Source organism: Hibiscus syriacus, unplaced genomic scaffold, assembly GCF_006381635.1.
Source record: "Hibiscus syriacus cultivar Baekdansim isolate YM2019G1 unplaced genomic scaffold, ASM638163v2 tig00111059_pilon, whole genome shotgun sequence".
In the NCBI taxonomy this organism is placed as follows: domain Eukaryota; kingdom Viridiplantae; phylum Streptophyta; class Magnoliopsida; order Malvales; family Malvaceae; genus Hibiscus; species Hibiscus syriacus.
In genome coordinates this window covers 1,154,337-1,175,733 of record NW_024062966.1, presented here as the reverse complement: position 1 = coordinate 1,175,733, position 21,397 = coordinate 1,154,337, and the positions used below count along the sequence as shown (strand labels likewise).

General features: G+C 35.7%; 1 protein-coding gene and 1 pseudogene across 2 annotated transcripts; both read left to right on the top strand.

Moving 5' to 3' along the window:
- Positions 1-626: 626 nt before the first annotated feature.
- Positions 627-11,278, top strand: LOC120151559 (zinc finger protein NUTCRACKER-like). Of its 2 annotated transcripts, XM_039163968.1 has the most exons (5): positions 627-632; positions 9,605-9,712; positions 9,805-10,201; positions 10,301-11,158; positions 11,198-11,278. In XM_039163968.1, the coding sequence occupies exons 2-4, from the start codon at positions 9,610-9,612 to the stop codon at positions 11,124-11,126; spliced, it is 1,326 nt and encodes a 441-aa protein (XP_039019899.1). In that variant the 5' UTR covers positions 627-632; positions 9,605-9,609; the 3' UTR covers positions 11,127-11,158; positions 11,198-11,278. The 2 variants fall into 2 exon arrangements, with proteins under 2 accessions (XP_039019899.1, XP_039019898.1); XM_039163967.1 differs by lacking the exon at positions 627-632 and having other exon boundaries at positions 9,598-9,712.
- Positions 11,279-14,690: 3,412 nt separating this feature from the next.
- On the top strand, positions 14,691-15,300 carry LOC120151494 (annotated as a pseudogene).
- The last annotated feature ends 6,097 nt before the right edge of the window (positions 15,301-21,397 follow it).

The window sequence follows — 21,397 nt, the reverse complement described above, 5'->3', positions numbered from 1 at the left end:
AAAATAAAAATCCTAATAAGAATTCTAATAAAATAACTAATTCTTAAATAAACTAATAATCAAATAATCAAACTAAAAATCATAAATTAAAAAGGTTTATCACAAAAGATAAATATTTAAGTATTATGGTTGAATTCTTCTTCATCTTCTGGATAACCTTGTCCCAGGTAAATTCCAAATTAAATATTCAAGGAAGTTTTCTTGTCTTCTATAAGATATTGAATTGGCTGTCGAAATCTACTAGTTTTTAGCCTAATTATTCCAATTAAGTTCCTATCCAAAATAAACTCAAAATAAAGATAAATCGATACTATCCAAATGATAAATGAGAGGTAAATAATAATAATAATAATATGTAATATTAAACTCTCATCAAAGCTTCTAGAAGGCGGTCCAACCAACATTTCTAGAAGGACAGACGGATTGCTTAGGATTAGTTTAAATTTGAATTTGGAATTATCACTTGTTTTTAGGATTTTATTTGAATATCTTAGGGATTTATCCTTAACTGTTTTTACTTTATCTTTAGGGTCTAGAAAACTATAAATACCCTGGGTAAGCTTGAAACATATCTCAGATTTAGCTTTGTTCTTTGTTTTGTTATTTTATAAAGTTTTCTTCTTTTCTTTCTCGTTTTACTTTTCAAGTTTTTATTTTAACTTTCTTTAAAAATGCTAGGTATGATACCTTTCATGCTTAACAAATTTTTCAATATGAAAAGGCTAAAGTGATGACTCAATTCTGATCGTGAAAATTGAAAAGAACCTAATAACTTTGTGTTAAATTCTCAATTTTCTGCAAACTTGGATTGACAATCGACATTTCCTTTAAAATCAAAACACTTTCATTTCAAAGAGTTCACGTTGGCTTGGATGTTGTTCTAATTTAAGGTTGGGATGAAGAATTGACTAGTAGCAAGTTCGACTTCCCGGAAACACGCTTAATGGTTGTCCACTAAGGGAAATTGAGATCGGATTCGATTTTTATTGAGACAACATAGTCTAAGTTGAGTTTTTCCAAATCTTAAAACTGAATTGACACTGGCGACGATAGTCTTGGTTAATCCAAATAAGGATTGAAATTCAAATATTGCTTTTGGATTGTCTATTTACCGGAGAGAAAGAAGTTACAAGGGTTGGCCTTGTAGACTGTAACCATCATTAATCTGAAGTAAAATTTTATTAGATGATCAATTGGAATTGAGGCAAAGCGAGGCATGAGGTTGTTTACTCAAATTAAAATTTTTTCTTAATTTTAATTTCTTTAAATTTTTTAGATTTATTTTCATTAAATTCTTTCAATTAAAACCCCTAATTTACTTGTCATTTTCGCCCCAATCAGAATCAAAAGTCTTCTACATCAAAATTTCCAAAGTCCCTACGGATCGACCCTTCTTCTCTTTACTACACTATTTAATTATTTCTTTTTGAGATTAAGGATAATTATTTGACAGTACACGACGCTTGTTGGGGTCGAACTAAAGAAGAATAATCCAATGTTCTCAACTTTTTTGGTCTAATAACAATTTTAGTCATTGTAAGTTTAAAAACTAGACAAATTAAGCATTATCTTCTGAATTTTTTATTTTTTTATTAATCTGGTATAAGTACTAGACAGTATTTGTTTAAAGATAACTTTTAACCATTTGACATTGAACGCTCACACCCCTAACATTCCTGGTGCTCGGACCTGGGACCTTAAGGAATAATAACAATTCTTTTACTACCGATGTCGATTGGTTCATGCAAAAGACACGGTAAAGATTTCGTCGTTGCCAATATTTTGAGCTTAAATACCTAATAAGTCATTGTATTTTTTAAAAAAAAAATCTAATATTTTGACCCATGGCAATATTTAGTCTTGACTCCATCCCTGATCAAGAGTAATATAAATACATGAATTATGAAATAAATATAAAGGAATGATGGTCAGTTTAGCATGTGGTGTAATGGTAACATAAAAACAAATCCTAGATGATAATAACAAATGAGTAATGTAACCTTTTGGTATGAGTCCTAGTTCGGTTAACGAGAGATTTGATTAAGTTTGAAGTTGAGTTGAATTATTTCTTTATTATGAGATAAAGTAGGTATAGAAATTAATTTTAGTCTCTAAATTTATTTTTATTAAATGACACTTTTGGTCCCCTAATATTTTGTTTGAATATTTGTTCCATACTTTTTTATTAGTTTGATTGATTGTAAGATAGTATTTATTCGAAATAATGTTAATCATTTGACAATGAAAGCTCAAACACCCCAACAAGTGTAACGCTCCAACCCAACACTTATAGGGATAACAATCATATATTTAACCACTGAGATCGTTTAATTCATGCATCTCATACTTACTAGATGAGTAATGAAACTTTTTTTTGTTTAATCATCAGTATATGATTTATTGACTAATCTGAATCGGGTATTATAGATACCTCATTTATGGGTGTCCATTCATAATATCATATTTTAAACCCTTGGCTTTGCTAAAAGATTTAATATCTTATCTCGTTCTACCAATTATTTGTTAATAAATGGGCAAAGAAAATTTGATTATAAGGAGGTGGGAAATGTCATATGCGTGCCTTGAATTTGGAAAACTACCATGGATGGTTTGCTTGAACTAATGCTATGGAACAACATCAAAACAAAAGAATAACAAGTCCCCACCTTGATTTTCAAAGTAAAAAAAAAAAAAAAGCCCTTGGCCTTGGTTACAACAACACTTAGCTCTTCCCCAAACTCTTCCATTCATTTATATGGTTTGATGTATTAATCAATTAATTAATTAGCCTAAATGTGTCTAAAAAAATTGGAAAACACTGACCGAGAGATCAGACAGGGAATCTAATAAACATAAAAACGGGATCAAACCTTGAAAGTAGAAGCCTTTTTAAAGCTTTAGGGGTGTTGGGGAAGGAGGGAATATTCTGGTGCCGCCACAGTTCAACAGCTAAACTCCAAAACTCTTATACTAAATAAAGACAGGATGCATTTCCATAACATGATTACATAATTATTAAACAAAAAGTCAGCCTTCACAACTTGACCACTGCATGCCCACACTCCCAAATATTACTCACTGCCTTCCTGTCTTTCACCCACATATATATGCCTATGTTTTATTTAGGGTTAATACTCAATCTAGTCCTTCAACTATAACTGTCTTCTTCATCGATATCTAATCTTTTTAATAGATTGAGATGTTTATAAAGTAGTATATTTTTATAATCTTTCTTAGTAATTGGCAATATACACACATTTTATAGACGCAATTACTCAAACCTGAGACATTTAGAAATCTGACACTCTCTTTTTACCATTGACAATGCACACACTCCCTTTTATATATCAGTATTTGCTTGTATATGCCATAAATGACATTATTATCACATGTTACGTTCTTATCGAGTGATATAATTAACCATCATTTTTAATAACTATAAAGTATTTTTTATCATCTATGAATTGGGTTACTATATTTGAAAATATAGTAAGACTAGCTTTTCGATCGGATCATGAAAAGTTGTATATATTTTGCTGGAACAATGCTAATAAACCAAAAATCCGAAAAATAATGCCGATACTACATGATTGGATGAGAAATAGGAAAGCTAGGTTGGATTTTTATAGGGTGCACAACAAAATACTTTCTTCATAGTAAATGAAGTGCTTGCAATATACATTCACAGTCCAAAAAAGACCTAAATTTTGAACTAAAAATCCATCAAATGAAAATCAAAGATACAAACCCTAAAACTAACATTCAAATTATATTTTGTTATGTATGGCTCATAAAAAGTCTCGTTGTGAGGTTACGAATTATGTGGGTTGGGGGTGTGGGGGCGCAGCCCCCGCGGTACGGTACAGGGTTGATTTTGTAATTTATGTACCAGGGTTTTCTATTATAAATAGAGATGTAACCTAGACCTAAAATATCATTGAATAAAACTTCTAGCGCCGCCTAGGCACCGAGGACGTAAGCACATTGCCGAACCTCGTAAAATTCTCGTGTTCTTTCGTTTTCTTTACCCGTTTTCGTCAACAATTGGTATCAGATGTCAGGAGCAAAATTCGAAGTCGCGAAATTCGATGGTCAGGGTAACTTCGGATTATGGCAAACGAGGGTGAAGGATCTATTGGCGCAGCAAGGGATCTTGAAGGCTTTGCGACCTACAAAGCCGGCGTCGATGGATGAGGAAGATTGGGAAGAATTACAGCAGCGAGCGGCAGGAACCATACGATTATGCTTGGCGGACGAGGTCATGTATCACGTCATGCATCTATCGTCTCCAGACGAAATTTGGAGGAAGTTGGAAAGTCAGTTTATGTCCAAATCCTTAACGACAAAACTGTATCTGAAGCAGCGGCTGTATGGGCTGAAGATGCAGGACGATCACGATTTGGCGCAACACGTGAATGTCTTCAATCAAATCGTTTCTGATCTGGCTCGGCTTGATGTGAAAATTGAGGATGAAGACAGAGCGATGATTCTGTTGTGTTCGTTGCCTTCCTCTTACGAACACATGGTGACTACTCTTACATATGGGAAAGAGACTATCAACGTTGAGGAGATTACTGCAGCCTTGTTGGCTCACAACCAGCGGAAGCAGAATGCAGGGGAAAGCTCTCAAGCCGATAGCTTATATGTCAAGGGTAATCGAGATCGTGGACGGAAGCCAGAGAAGGCAGGGTCCGGGAAGCGGAATTCCAGATCCAAATCCAGGGATAAGAAGACGATTCACTGTTACAAGTGCAAGGAGGCGGGACATATGAAGCGAGACTGTCCGAAGTTGAAAAAGTAGACCGATGAGAAGCGTGATGGCTCATCCAAGTCTGTGAACGTGGTCGAGGATGATACTTCTGATTGCAGTGAGGGTGATATGCTTTCTATTTCAACGACACAATTGACGGATGCTTGGATTCTTGATTCTGGATGTTCTTATCACATCACGCCAAATAGGGAATGGTTTTCGACATACAGGCCGGTTAATTCTGGTTCGGTTTATTTGGGTGATGATCGATGTTGCAATATTGTTGGTATTGGTGATGTCAGAATTAAGATGCACGATGGCTCCGTTCGGACGTTGAGTGGTGTTCGACATATCCCAGACTTGAAGAAGAATTTGATTTCCTTGGGCACTTTGCACAAGAATGGTTTTATCCCTAAGGCTGACGAGGATAGGGAAACCATTCGGATTGTTAAAGGAGCATTGACTGTGATGAAAGGCAAGATGACTGCAGGGAATATCTACAGATTGTTAGGGAGTACCGTTGCAGGTGGAGTTCACTCTGTTGAGTCCTGTGATGATACGACAAAATTGTGGCATATGCGCCTTGCTCATCTTAGTGAACGTGGTATGGCAGAATTACACAAGAGAAACTTGTTGCATGGTGTCAAAAGCTGTAAGCTCGATTTTTGCAAGTATTGTGTTCTTGGTAAACAGACTAAAGTCCGTTTCAAGACTGCGAAGCACACAACTCAAGGGATTCTTGATTATGTGCATTCTGATGTATGGGGGCCTTCCACGACATCATCTTTGGGTGGATCTAGGTACTATGTTACTTTTATTGATGATTTTTCACGGAAAGTTTGGGTGTATTTTTTGAAACAGAAATCTGAAGTTTTTGAGAAGTTCAAGCTGTGGAAAGCTGAGGTAGAAAACCAAACAGGATGAAAAATCAAGTGTTTGCGGTCTGATAATGGTACGGAGTACACAGATTCACAGTTCCTACAATTCTGTAAGGAGCATGGGATTCAGAGGCATTTTACAGTGCGCAAGACACCACAACAGAATGGTGTTGCGGAACGAATGAACAGGTCGTTGAATGAAAGAGCCAGATGTTTATGGTTGAATGAGGGGCTTCCCAAACACTTTTGGGCTGAGGCTGTTAACATGGCGTGTTACCTTATCAACAGATCGCCAAGGGCATCGCTGGCTGGGAAAGTTGCAGAAGAGGTATGGACTGGTCATGATGTTAGTTTTGATAACTTACGGATTTTTGGTTGTCCTGTTTATGTGCATGTACCTGCTGATGAGAGATCCAAACTTGATGCAAAATCGAAGGAGTGCATTTTTCTGGGTTACAAGAAAGGTGTCAAAGGATTCAAGTTCTGGGATCCAGTTGCGAAGAAAGTTGTGATTAGTAGAGATGTCGTTTTTGATGAACAGTCTATGTTGCAGCAGAAGCAAGACACGACAGTGGTAGATTTCGAGCAGTTTCCAGTTGAGAAACCAGAAACTTCTCAACCGACTTCTGGTGGTTCCACTACGGATGATTTGCAGGATTATAGTCTCGCCAGAGACAGGGTGAGACGGACGAATATAAAGCCTCCGAACAGATTGGGTTTTGAAGACTTGGTATCTTTTGCACTTACTGTTAGCAGTGATGATCCAGTTACTTTTCATGATGCCGTTACTAGTCAGGTAAACGACAAGTGGATGGCAGCCATGGTTGAGGAGATGGAGTCTTTGAATCACAATCGCACATGGGAGTTAGTTCCCCTTCCTGAGGGTAAGAAGCCGATTGGTTGCAAATGGGTGTATAAGAAGAAACCAGCAGTAACAGAAAAAGAGGGGGAGAAGTTCAAGGCTCGTTTGGTAGCGAAGGGTTTTTCACAGCAGAAAGGAGTTGATTATGATGAAATCTTTTCTCCTGTGGTCAGGCACACTTCAATCCGAGCAGTACTTGCATTGGTGGCTAGTTGGGATTTGCATTTAGAGCAGATGGATGTTAAAACTGCTTTTTTGCATGGTGATTTAGAGGAGCAGATCTACATGCGGCAACCTGAAGGTTTCACTCAACCTGGAAACGAGCATTTAGTTTGCAGATTGAAGAAATCTTTGTACGGGTTAAAACAGTCTCCGAGACAGTGGTATAAACGGTTTGACTCCTATATGATCAAGATTGGCTACAACCGATGTGAGTATGATTGTTGTGTCTATGTTAAGAGCCTTGATGATGGTTCTTTTATTTTTCTATTACTGTATGTTGATGATATGTTGATTGCTGCGAAGAACATGGATGATGTTATCGGTTTGAAAACTTTATTGAGTCACGAATTTGATATGAAAGATTTAGGTGCTGCAAAGAAAATTCTTGGAATGGAAATTTGCAGGGACAGAGACTCAAGGAAACTGCGGCTATCTCAACGGGGTTATGTTGAGAAAATGCTAGAAAGGTTTGCGATGAGCAGCGCGAAACCAGTTAGCACTCCATTGGCGAATCACTTTAAGCTCTCATCAGAACAGTGCCCTAAGACAGATAAGGAAGCTGAAAATATGGCAAAGGTTCCGTATTCTAATGCTGTTGGCTGCTTGATGTATGCGATGGTATGTACTCGTCCTGATTTAGCTCATGATGTTAGTCAAGTTTGTAAGTACATGTCTAAACCTGGTAAGCAACATTGGGATGCAGTCAAGTGGATCTTTCGGTACTTAAAGGGTACTGTGGGACATGGAATTGTTTTTGGGAGTCAGCGGGATAATCCTTTGGTTGTAGGATATGTGGATTCAGATTATGCAGGTGACTTGGATAATAGAAGATCTACGACAGGGTATGTGTTTACTCTTGGTGGAGGGCCTATTTGCTGGAAGTCTACTGTTCAATCTGTCGTGGCACTATCTACAACTGAAGCTGAATACATGGCAGCGACTGAAGCTGCAAAAGAAGCTTTATGGCTTACTGGTTTAGTGAAGGAGTTGGGTGTTCAACAAGGTGGAGTTCAGTTGCTTTGTGATAATCAAAGTGCTATTCACTTGGCTAAGAATCAGGTGTATCGTGCTAGAACTAAACATATTGATGTAAGCTTCCACAAGATCAGAGAGTTGGTTGCATCTGGAGAGGTTTTGTTTCAGAAGGTACATACTGATGAGAATGCCGCTGATATGTTCACCAAGCCAGTTACGACAGACAAGTTCAAGCATTGCTTGGACTTGTTGAATGTTTCGAGTTGTTAAAGAAGCAAGGTAACCCAACCCACATTGAAGTTTCCAAGGGGCAGGATATTCGCCAAGGTGGAGATTTGTTATGTATGGCTCATAAAAAGTCTCGTTGTGGGGTTACGAATTATGTGGGTTGGGGGTGTGGGGGCGCAGCCCCCGCGGTACGGTACAGGGTTGATTTTGTAATTTATGTACCAGGGTTTTCTATTATAAATAGAGATGTAACCTAGACCTAAAATATCATTGAATAAAACTTCTAGCGCCGCCTAGGCACCGAGGACGTAAGCACATTGCCGAACCTCGTAAAATTCTCGTGTTCTTTCGTTTTCTTTACCCGTTTTCGTCAACATATTTAAAAAACAACTCCCTGTACTTAATTTAATCAGTGATCAATAATTGGGGTAACCCTAAAACTAAGCCAATTTTAGCTAAATCAGAAGACTGGAAAGATTTTTTTCTTTTTAGTTTCGTGGAAAATGAGGAAGAAAAAATGTGTTTGACGATAAGTTTGGCATCTCTCTTTGCATGTCACCTTCATTCATTTAGAGACACTTCTTTCATTATTGTTTGAATTCATCTTTTTGATGGAAACAGCACAAATATACGTTCCCCCTCTATGATTTATATTATTTTTTTTTTAATGAGAAAATGATTAAGTCGATGATTGCAAGCAATGATGGATGTAAAATTTTATATTATGAGTGGATTTATAAAGTTTTAAGAATTAAAAACATATTATTAATAAAAAAAAGTATAAAGAGAGTATTTAAATTATATGAAAATTTTGAAATTTTCAAAAACGATCGCTCTTGCCTTACCAACCTTCTCCTCGATCCACCCTGATTACACTTGGACAATATATATACCAAACCAACTTTTGTTTTGGAATTTGTTGATAAATAAAATTCCTTACTATGCTTTTATGATTCACTTTAAAGGAAAGCAACCCAAAGTACTAGTTAAATCACCCTAGGGCTTCTTCCATGTTATCAAATATTTATGATCATTCTGATGATTTTTTAGTTACTTTTCTCTAAAAATTCAAATGATTAAATATGTCACGATAATTCAATCAACAATATACACGAAACTAATATTATACAGCCTAAAATAATAAATAGTACGTTGTCGGTTGTCGGTCGAACAGTCGTGTACTCCTCGTACATTTCTTCAAGGTTTTTTTTTCGAAATAATTGAAACAGCTTATACATGTAGTAGTACGTTATATTACATATATGGAAATGGAGATAAAAGAATTGCAGATTGGTAATAAAAAATGAAAAGCAAACAAATTATGAGATAATGATTCCAACTGAGATTAACTTCCTTAGGACCTCATCATATGTGTCATGATGCACCTTTGGGGTTCTTGCCCACCCGCTCTCTCTTTCTTCAACCTCTTCCCTGACCTCCCAACTTTAACTTTTCACCGCCTCTCATTAAAATATATATAAATACATATATATTACTATTATATTCCACTCAAAAGCAAGTAATTATAATTAAATCAGTACTGCGTATTTGTGTGAGAGAGAGAGAGATCAAATCCTTCGCATATATTAGCTTATGTTATTAGGGTTGAGAAAACCATAAGAAGAACTCTTAGTTTTTCTGGGGATTTTATTTTTTTTTCGTATTAAGCTTTAACAACAAAGATGTTAGAAACGATGGCAGAAGAATCGATTTCGAATGGTTTTATGATGAATCCTGTATCTGGATCCAATCCTCCAGGTGTTGCGAAGAAGAAGAGAAACCTTCCAGGAACACCAGGCAAGTACTCTCTTCTATAAGACTATATATTTGCATAGTTTTCTCTTTTGAGGATCATTTTCACGGTCTATTTGTGTTATGTTTAATACCAGATCCTGAAGCTGAAGTGATAGCTTTGTCCCCCAAGACTCTGATGGAAACCAACAGATTCCTGTGCGAAATATGCGGTAAGGGTTTCCAAAGAGACCAAAACCTTCAACTCCATCGCAGAGGCCATAACCTTCCATGGAAGCTGAAGCAAAGAAGTACCAAGGAGGTGAGGAAGCGCGTGTATGTTTGCCCCGAAAAGACCTGCGTCCATCACCATCCTTCGAGGGCTCTCGGCGATTTAACCGGAATAAAGAAACACTTTTACAGGAAGCACGGGGAGAAGAAGTGGAAGTGCGAGAAGTGCGAGAAGCGATACGCTGTGCAGTCTGATTGGAAAGCACACTCCAAAACCTGCGGCACCAGGGAGTACAAATGCGACTGTGGTACCCTATTCTCAAGGTAAATATATAATTATCCACCATATCAAAGTGATGCTGATTCTTTGTGTAAGGCATCATACTGATTAACTAGAACTTGGTTATTAACTATTTGATGCAGAAGAGATAGTTTCATCACGCATAGGGCTTTCTGTGATGCCTTGGCCGAGGAAACAGCTAGAGTTAATGCAGCTTCCGGCATGCACAGTTTGGCTGCCGCCGGTAATTTCAATTACCAACTTATGGGGAATCCTCTAGATTTCTCCACTGTTTTCAAACCAAATATTTCTTCAAGCAACGATGATGCAATAGACCAAACTAGACGTGGATTTTCCTTGTGGATGGGACAAGCATCTCAGGGCCAAGAGATTCAGCAATTCGGTTCTTTGAATCCGGGATCCATATACAGCGATCCTCTGGTTTCGACGACATCGAACCCTCCTGCATTGGATTATCAGCTAAACTGGGTGTTTGGGAATATGGTCTCATCAGGTAATGCTGATGATCACCAGGTGACAACAAGCGTTTCACTTCCTGTGAGTAATGTGAAGGAAAATAGACCTCAACTTGTGAGTGTCCCTTCATTGTTTAGCACACAACACCAGTCTCATCAAACACCATCTTTCAGTATGTCTGCCACGGCTTTGTTGCAGAAAGCTGCCCAAATCGGTGCGACATCGACCGAGACATCGTTCCTAGGAAGCTTCGGCACCAAGTGTAGCAACAGTCAAGACGGGAACAAGTACAGTGATCTGTATGTCTCAAATATACCAACAACGACAACAGCAAATGATATTTCCACTTTGAACCGACTGCAAATGTACCCCACGAAACGCCGACGCATGCAGAACGAAGACGGTGGCGGCGGAGGAGGAGAAACAAGAGATTTTTTGGGTGTCGGAATACAGGCCATTTGTCAGCCATCTTCAATCAATGGATGGTTATGATATTGAATGACTTTGCAGGGAAGAAAAGTGTTAATCCTAGAGCAACTATTGAAGGGAATCATGAAAGATGAGATCCATGCATATTCTCTTCAACCTTTGAAAGCCATATTCATCCCTTTTAAAAATTATGGCTTTTTTAAACTTTGATAAAAGGGGGATATGATATGAAGTAGTGGGAGCAAAGCAAAAAGAAAAAGAATAAAACTTTTGGAGCTCCATTATTGCATTAATTGTTTCATCTCCATTGTGGTTGTTGTTCTGTAATACTAGATTTAAAAAAAAAAAGTATTCACATATCAATAAAACAAAATAATCTTTGATCATTCTAACTATTTATAAAACAGGGTTTCAACTGTAATTGAAATAATATAATGCAGCTTTCCCCCTCAACATACTATGCATATATATCCATAGCTGTAACTTAACAAATCCAGCGCCAGTAATTTAAACAGCATTCCACTATGGAAATAATGATAGTTATATTGCAGTAAAAGTATCATTTGAAACCGTTATTTCAAAATTATAGTCACAATAAACGTACAGTAACTAAAAGCATGACCGTAATTATAATTTAAATTCCTGACAACACTATAACAAACAAATTGGCGAGAGCCAGAGCATTAATAATTTTCCCCAGCACTAACAAGCTGAGCTGGGACAAAGTCATGCTCATGTATAGGTAAAGTGCGCAAGGGAAAAGGAAAAAAATCGTCATTTCTCTGCCCCTTTTTTTTCATTGCCAAAGATACAATGGGGTTAGGCATGTAAACGAACCGTACAAATACGAACGGGTATGTTCATGTTCGTTCGTTTAACTTTAACCGAACAAATGAACGAACACGAACATAAACGAACAAAAAATTTCTTGTTTGTGTTCGTTCGTTAAAAAATATAGTTTGTTCGTATTCGTTTATGTTCGTTCATTTAAATGATAAACAAACACTAATGAACGAACAAAAACGAACGGATGTAAACGAACACAATAAACGAACGTAAATGAACGAATGAGCCCTCTGTTCATGTTCGTTCATTTAATTAAATGAACGCAAAATCTTGTTCATGTTCGTTCATTTAATAAATAAACGAACATAAGCGAATTTCCCGCCGAACGATTCACTAACAGTTCGCTGAACGTTCGATTCGTTTACTAGACTAAATGGCATTGTTTTGAAAACCGGACCGGTCGGTTCAAACGGTTCAACCGGGAACCGTTGCCTAGTCCGGTTCAATCTAAACCGGTACCGCTATTAGTGAACCGACCAGAACCGCTGAACCGTTCGAACCGGACCGGCTGAAAACCGGAAAAAATCGGAATTTTTTTTTTTAAAAATTAAACCAAACGTCGTTTGTTAAACGAGCCAAGTCGAACTCGAGTATTGCTGAGCTCGACTCGAACTTGAAAATTTTAAAAGTAAGCTCAACTCCACTCAAACTCACAAGTTAAAAATTATCAAGTTCAACTCGAACTCGAAATATAATATTGAAACTTGAACTAAAAAAGGCTTGAACTAAAAAAATATTTAGAAGCTCAATTGAAGCCTAAAATTCGAGCTTGATTGAAGTGAAAGAATAGTTCACTCAATGCTCACCAAAAGGCTCCATGATTTTAAATGTCAAATTACCTCTATTATTTATAGAAGTTAGTTGTGATGCTCTTCTATGTTTCTTAGCAATGTAGGATTGTTTTGTTCTCATATTTTTACTCTTTAGACTTTTGGGATGCTTTTCTATGTTTTTTTAGCCATGTGAGATTATTTTTTAAAAAAAATTAAACCAAACAATATCATTTTGTTATGATTTTTTTAGCCCCAAATTTATTTTTTTAATTATAATTATATAATTATATTTATTATTTAATATGTTTTACCTTAAATATTATGTTGTAGTTAATTTGAATTATTTTGTTTCACTTGATTTTATGGTTTTTAATTTATATATGTTATGACTTGCTTTGAATATGACTTGTGATATAAAAAATTATTTTTTATTAAATATTTTTGGTATTTTTATTTAATTTTTCAAATAATTATAACGTCATCCGATTCTTCCGACCGATCAGACCGATTCAACCTATTAAACTAATGAATCAATAGCTTGGCCGGTTCGTTAACCAATCCGGTTCTGAAAATCACGCTAAATGGGGTCAGTCAAGGACGTGGGAAACACAAGTGGACAAACAAGAGTTTTACTTTGCGGCTTATCTGATTCAAACAAGACATTGAGAGTGTTGTGGTCTCAGATTTTGACCTCTACTGCTCACATTTTCATTTCAAGTTGGAAAATATTTTTATAATTTACGTTAAAATTCGAACTTTTAACCTATTGATGTTATCTCCTAACTGTGATCGTGACCTCATTGAGTTGGGATTTCTTCAAACTCTTTTTGTGTAAGTTGGGCTGTAAATGAGACGAGACAGATCGTGAGTTATTTGAGATTGATTTGATCAAGGTTCGATAAATGCTCAGATCGAATAGACTCGACTCGAGCTCGACTCGAGTTCTTAACGAGCCGAAACAAACTACTCGATATTCGACTCGAAAAGCTCGTAAGCAGCTCGAAAAAATGTTATATTATAATTTTAGATTTTTTAAAATTACATTATTAAAAATACATTATTCATAATTATAAAATTTTAAAAATATATTAAAAATTCTATAATACAACTACCCTCAAATTTTATTTATTTTTAATTAATCAGCCCAAGTCCAATTGTTACATTGTATATTACTAAAAGAAAAATAAAAACTCATTTAATTAATCACATGTTAGATTACACGTGTTTGGTTGATTTTTTTCTTTCTTTTTTGACTCTTTATTGCACAAGTACTTGACAACGTAGAAAAATAAGAAAAAAATAAGAAAAAATAATCAAACAATAGAAAAATTAAAAATGGTTAAAAAAATATTTTTGAATAAATATTCTTATATTTATTTTAAATTAATAAAAAAATTATTTATCTAATGACAAATATTTAATATATTTCTAATGATAATATTTTTAATAACTAATTTTTTAAATTGTTGTTATATTTTGAGGTTTCGGGTTCAAATATCATAAATATCAAAGGTTTGAGCATTTAATATCAAGATAATATATTGTATTTACCTCATAAATCAGTACCAAGTCGATTAATTAATGTATTTGTAATGAACCTTAAATCTTAAACCCTAAATATTAAACCCTAAACCCTAAGTCCTAAACCCTTAATCCGATTATATGATAAGAGTTAAATTATGCGCATCAAGGTAACAGACGTCGACCACCATCCACCAGTGGCGTAATTCACTTCACCTACCATCTTTGACGACCGAGAAAGACCTAAACGTATCCCACATACCTTTGTTTCTTCTTTGCTCTCTTCCACAGTAATACACCTAAAATCCATATTTACAAACTCCAACTTCAAGCTACAAACGAGTGAAAGGTACCCAAACTCATAAGCACTAAAACCCAAACTAATATTTTTCTTCAAGTTTTTCTATCATAAAATTAATCAACAAAAAACATATTAGAGCATCATGTTTACCAAGTAAAACCCAAAACAACAAGAATTAAAAATATAGTAACATCTCTAAAAGCCGCTGCCGCATTTTGTATCCCTTTGGTGATTCCACTGCGTCGCAACCAAGAAGGAAGATTTTTGCTTAGCCATGGCGGACAAGGCAGCGACTATTAGGACAAGGAAGTTCATTTAATTAAGCTACTTTCCAAGAAATCATTTATCATTGATGTTTTGCATCCTGGGAGGCCCAATGTTTCCAAGCCTGAGCTGAAGGAGAAGCTTAGTAGAATGTATGAGGTGAAGGATCCAAATTCGATCTTTGTGTCAAGTTCCAGACTCATTTTGGAGGTGGTAAATCTACTGGATTTGGTTTGATATATGATTCTGTCGAGAATGCGAAGAAATACGAGCCTAAATACAGGCTAATCAGGAATGGGCTCAATACCAAGGTGGAGAAATCAAGGAAGCAAATGAAGGAAAGGAAGAACAGGGCTAAGAAGATCCGTGGAGTGAAAAAGACAAAGGCCAGTGAAGCATCGAAGAAGAAGTGAGGGGAGGGGGATGAAGGAAAAGGTGAAATCTATGTCCATCTTGGTGCCAATGTTTTCCAACAGCTGTTGTTTACTAGTCTCAAGTGTTTAGGTGTTATTGAACAGGTTTTCCATTTTATTTCGGAAACCAGATTCCGGTCCGACTATCCTGTTTTGGTTCCTCTTCCAGTGCAGGATTTTGGACTGTTATTTTTGGGAGGAATTTAATTCTCGTACTTTTGTTGTGGGTGCAAGCTAGTGAAAGTATCATTTAAAAATATAGTAACATAGCTAGGGGAGGAAGTTTTGAAGCAGAGATCAAATATGAGAGTGAGAAGAAGCTTGGAAGGTGAGTTGGTCATGTGACTTAATATCCACATCGGCGGTTTTTGGGGAATAAGGGGTAAAGTGAGTGTATAAAAGGGGATGGGTTTTCAGCAAATAAAAAATAGCATGTCGAACTCGAATCGAGCTTGACTCGAGCTTCAATTGAGTTCGAGTCTTGAGCTTTAATCGAGCTCGAGAATTTTTTTGTGTTCGAGCCTTTTCGAGTTCGAGTCGAGTTTCAGTAATATATTTTCAGTTTGAACTGAGCTTGATAATTTTTAGCTCGTGAATTTTTGAGTTTACTTTTATAGTTTTCGAATTCGAATCGAGCTCAACAATACTCGAACTCGACTCGGCATGTTTACACCCATAGGTGTAAGACAATCAATGACCATGAATTATTGACCTAGAAAATGATTGAGATTTGATAAAATGTATGAAAGTCTCACTTTCATACCCATGTAACGCCTTTAGACTTTATTCTTTTCTCTCCTGTTCTGAATAACAACTTTTTGCATCCAATAAGAGAAAAAGCACGAACCTTCATTATCAAGCTGACTCATAATTTTGACATAATTTCTTTAAAAAATAAAAGATCATTGTCGTTAATATTTCATAGGCACAAAAGTAAAAGGAATATAGTACTAACATGTAAGATAACAAAAGTAATAAATTTTGTTTTAATAAGAATTTGAGAGGAAAGGTTAGCTCTCTTCTAATAAAAGAATTTGGGAGTAAAAATATAGAAAAAAAAATATTTCAAAAGAAAAGAAACAATCTTAATTCTTCGTATAATAAGAGTTTAACATGCTCATCAATCTCCAGAAAATTTCTCAATTTCGACAAAAGCTAGAAAATATTCTTGTAACCCTTCGACCCAAAACTGATCAGCTTTCAAGTTTAGTCCTTGTTGAGTTAGTCCATAAGCCACTTGAATTGCTATTTTTCTTTTGTGTTCGAATAGACAAATGTGAAATATAGCAATCCATGTTTTAATCTCAACAATCATGAGAACAATTGTAGATCTATCATCTTCATTATCAGTAAGTCTTTTAACTACATCTTATTGAAAGTGAAATCCTTAACAAATCCGACTACTTATAAATAGGTTAACGCTTCAATCTCGTCAAAGAAACTAGATAGTTTCTTCTATAAATCTGGGGAGAAAACATATGCAAAAAAAAAAAATAATAGGTTGGGGTATAAGAAGGGGCACGTAAGGGGGCAGACGATTTTTGTTTGTCTAACTTATACTCTAGGTTAATTTTAGGTGTCTAAAATATTTTTTACTCAAAGTAAGTTTCTAACATTTACAACGTTACTCTCTTAAGTATCTATGTGTCTAAAAATTTTATTTAAAAAATATAGTATCATACCTATATTTAAAATATACACCAAATTTCTCTTAAACCGTAAAAAAAATAAAAATCTTAAAATCTTTAATTTCAAACCCGGATTACCTAGTTATCGCCGATCGGCACCGCTGCTGCTGTACCGCTGAACAGTCAGTCACTCACCCATTACCGTTGCCTCCGCTGTTGCTGCTGTCACCTACGGTGGGTGCTGATGCCGGTTTGTCAGATGCTCGTCCTTTGATGTAAAGAAGTGATTATTGCTTTGAGAGAAAAATGGTTTAGGCATTTAAAATTAACAAAGAATATAATTTGTTTATGTCATTGATATTAACCTTTCTCGTATGAAATACAACTCCATTATCGAATTCTCTTCTTGTTCATCTCTGCATTTCCTTTTTCTTTTAACAAGTTGAAAGGAGAAAACCCCATAGATCGTGGAGATTGAGCCCAATGCACCCATTGGGTTACAAACTTGGAACTCCGAGTCCCATAAAACATAAACCAAATCCAAGCCTTATTTCGATCATATATGGCTCCATCATTCCATGACTGTCCATTGGTTTAATGTTTAAAGTTTGGTGTACATTTGAATCTATTGAGCGACCTGGAGTGTTGTTTTCCGCAAAGATTTTGGATTTCTGTAGAAATGTGTGTTGTCAATGGCTATGGAGGTGTTGGTTGGCAACGATGGGGTGGTTTTGTTAGGGCACCAGCTGAGATCACCGAAAGCAGATAAGCCGTTGTGGGAAATGTGTGATTTTCTTGATGAACAAGATCTCTTCAGGATTTGCACCCTGATTATGCTTATGAGGAGAGCGATGTTTATGTTTTCAGAAAGAAGAAGAATGATAATTAGCAGTGTAAGTTTTGGATTGATTATATATACTCATATCCATTTTTCTAGTGAATGCCAGTATAAAAGTATATAGTTAAAACTATAGTAATTGTTCATTAGACTGTTTGCAGCAAGAATTGTGGACTAATGCTTCGACTACTTGTGTTCTTGTTTGAGTAAACTTATGTTTGTTCAAACGTATATATATAGCTATGGATATTAGGTATAATCTTTTGTCTGAATTTATCTTCGGAAATTGATATTAGATTTAATCTTTCACATATCTACCATAAGCATTGCATTTCATTATAGTATCATCACAGAGAATGCTTTCATGGAGCCTAATTTATGACGAATGCTCTACATAGATAGCATGTAAGAAGGAAAAAAAGATAAACTATACTTATGACCACTTAACTATTGTCCCTTTCTATTTTGACCCTTGATTTTTTTTAATTTTTTCAATCAGATCATTTAATTATTCAAGAATGTCAATCAAGCCATCTGCCATTAACATTTAACTGTAAGTGGCTTGATTGAATTAAAATTAAACTTAACTTTATAATTGATTATCAAAATATTATTGTTTTTCTACTTTTGTCACTTAACTATTCTTTGGACAATTTTCACAAATAATGCGTTTTTTTACTCATTTACTATTAAAAAGTTACGGAGATGATAGTCTGGCATGATATATTAGCAGTGTATTTTTGTATGAATAGCTTAAATATAACAGTTTAAAAAGAGAGATATATATAACCTTTATAAATTTGACTAACACTCTTTTTCTTCTCAACTATGCATCAACTTTGAATTAGTATTTAAAAATTAATGGTTTGGCTGATGAGATATGATGGCTTTTTTCCCAATAGGGCCGTTAAAATAATAATTTAGGGATTTATCCATCATCCAATATTATTTAAGGATCTACGACATTTGCTACAGTATCGGACAAACTCGTTACCTCGACAAAATATTATTTTTTAATGGACTCGGATGAGTGAATCCCACATGGTCGATAATTTATTATTTTAATGGGACTCGTCACGTCGAGATGATTAGTCTGTTTAAAAATATATATTTTTTGATTTATTGAAAAACAATTTTAAAAATAGAAACTAAAATAGAGAGAGAGAGAGAGAAACTCGTCACCTTCGAATTCAAAAAACTAGTCGTTGATCAACAAGCAGTTGGGTAACGGTTACTTGGAACTCGTCACCTTGAGGTGACGAGTTTCGTTGGATATTTTAATTATGGTGAATTGTAGCTATAAATAGGGGTTTTGGGTTTTAATTTTTCATCAAACCCTAAATTCAAAAATATTTTGAAAAATCCAACTTCTGTGAATATCCCAAAAAATGGCTTCCCAAGCAGAAATGTTGCGCTTCAATAGCGTCCATATTTCGTCGATAAAACTCCAGCCAGAAGAAGAACGAAGTATTCTTTAGTACATGATGACTGCGAGAGATTCGCATCCACGGATATTGATATATCTTCAGCAATTCGGTCTTTTTCCTGTCATATTTGTATGTGGCTTCAAGGTGTACCCGACGTTGATTCATGCTCTGATCGAACGTTGGCGGCCCGAGACGCATACATTCCATTTCCCGAGTGGTGAAGCGATTACTTTGGGGTGTTCCCGTTAATGGAGCCCCCGTGGTGAGGCGGAACAATTACAAGTCCAAGATATTAGTCTACGAAGTTTTGGGGAAGGTGCCACCATCCAAGTGCATCGATAGCTATCGGGTACGGATGACGTGGTTGGAGCCCAAATTTCAAGTGACTAACGACTCTACCGAGGACAAGGTTATTTTTGCTTCCTGAACATATCTTCTCCAACTGATCGGAGGGATATTATTACCGGATAAGTCCAGTAATTTGGCGCACACTCAGTATCTCCGAATATTAAATGACTTCGCTGAGTTTCGCAATACTAGTTGGGGCTCGATGATTTTAGCCTTTCTATAACGGGAGCTTTGCAAGGTTATAATTGTTGAGCGAGGCGAAAGGCCAATGTAGTAGGCTATCTAATATTGCTACAACCGATTACAACAGCCCCGATCGAATTTCCTCTTGTTAAAAGGTAATTTTTGTTAACTTTGTTTTTAAATTTGAATTAACCATTTTTAATCTTTTTCTATTTTTAGATGGCGCAATAAAATAACCGAGACAAAATTATCAGAGGCCATCGCAATAGATATACGAATGAGGATCGACATCGCAGGTCGATATGCGATATATATTTGTTCTTTCATTATTTTATTGGGTCCATTTTTAAACTTTATATATATATTAACTTTGATATTTAATATTTACAGTTTTATTAACTTTCGTATGCTGACGAAGAGATCTACCGGTTATTGCCACCGCAATTTTTTGAGGGAGTCGATTTATGGTGTGTCGAGACGTCGTTATTACATTTTACAATTGTTGAGTGGCACGTCGGAGATAGAGTTCTACGATAATATGCGTCACATCAGTCGATTCCTACGCAAATCATTGAGATGAATGTGCTCCATAAAATTGATATGTGTGGAAACATACCGAAAATTGGTCGGCGAAGCATGCTAACTACATTGAGCTATAGAATCAGTGACACCTATCGCTCTCCCCGTGGTACGATATTACACCTTTGGAACTAGATTTTGACCATTCTCCCTATCTCCGAAATTGTGAAGCAAATAGGAAACCATATCTCACGACACCACGGAATAGGGGAGAATGGGAAGAACAACAGGCCAGATTTCTCAAGTCCAAAAAGAAATCATCGGTGTATTCTTCTTTTACTTCAGCATCTGCAGCTGAAGAGTATTATAATACATCTCAGGAGACTTTCGATTTGTATCATGCATATCATACACCAACCGAGACTCAACTGAATTGGGTTGGAGGTTCATGGGATGCAATGCAACACACTCAAACATCTTCGACAGAATGTGCGATTGATGGTGAATGGGATCATACTGTATATAGTCAACAACATAGTCACGAAGTTGATTCAGTAACGGCAATGATGGCGTCAAATACCATAAGTTCATCACTGTATTTCGAAAATGGATCTCAGAGGGTGTTAAGTACACCTCCTCGGCAAGATGAAGACGGTGACAATCAAGGCCAACAACTTCTCCATTCTTGACAAGCCCCATGTCATTATCATTCAATCATTCATCGACATCATCAAGAACTTAGAAAATATAAATAAATTTTATTAGTTTGTAAACAATGTTCTTTCAATAAAAAAATATTATTATTTTTTATTAATTTATTTTTTTAAAATTTAACCTGGGGGAACTCGTCACCTCCAAGTGGTTGTTGCACAACTGCCCGTTGACCAACGGTTAGTTTTTTGAATTTGGAGGAACTCATTACACTATCTTTTTTTTTAATTTCTATTTTTAAAATTGTTTTTCAATAAATTAAAAAATATTTTTTAAACGGTCTCGTCATCTCGACGTGACGAGTTAAAGTACAATAATAAATTATCGGCCTACGTGAGACTTACTCATCCGGGTCTATTAAAAAATAATATTCCGTGAAACCCGTCACCTCGAGATGACGAGTTCGCCCGATACTGTAGCAAATGTCGCAGATCCCTATATAATATTGGATGATGGGTAAATTCCTAAATTATTATTCTAATGGCCTTATTGGGAAAAAACAGATATGATTAATTCAATATTGATACTTTAAATATTTAATAAAAATGTTTTGAAGCTTAGA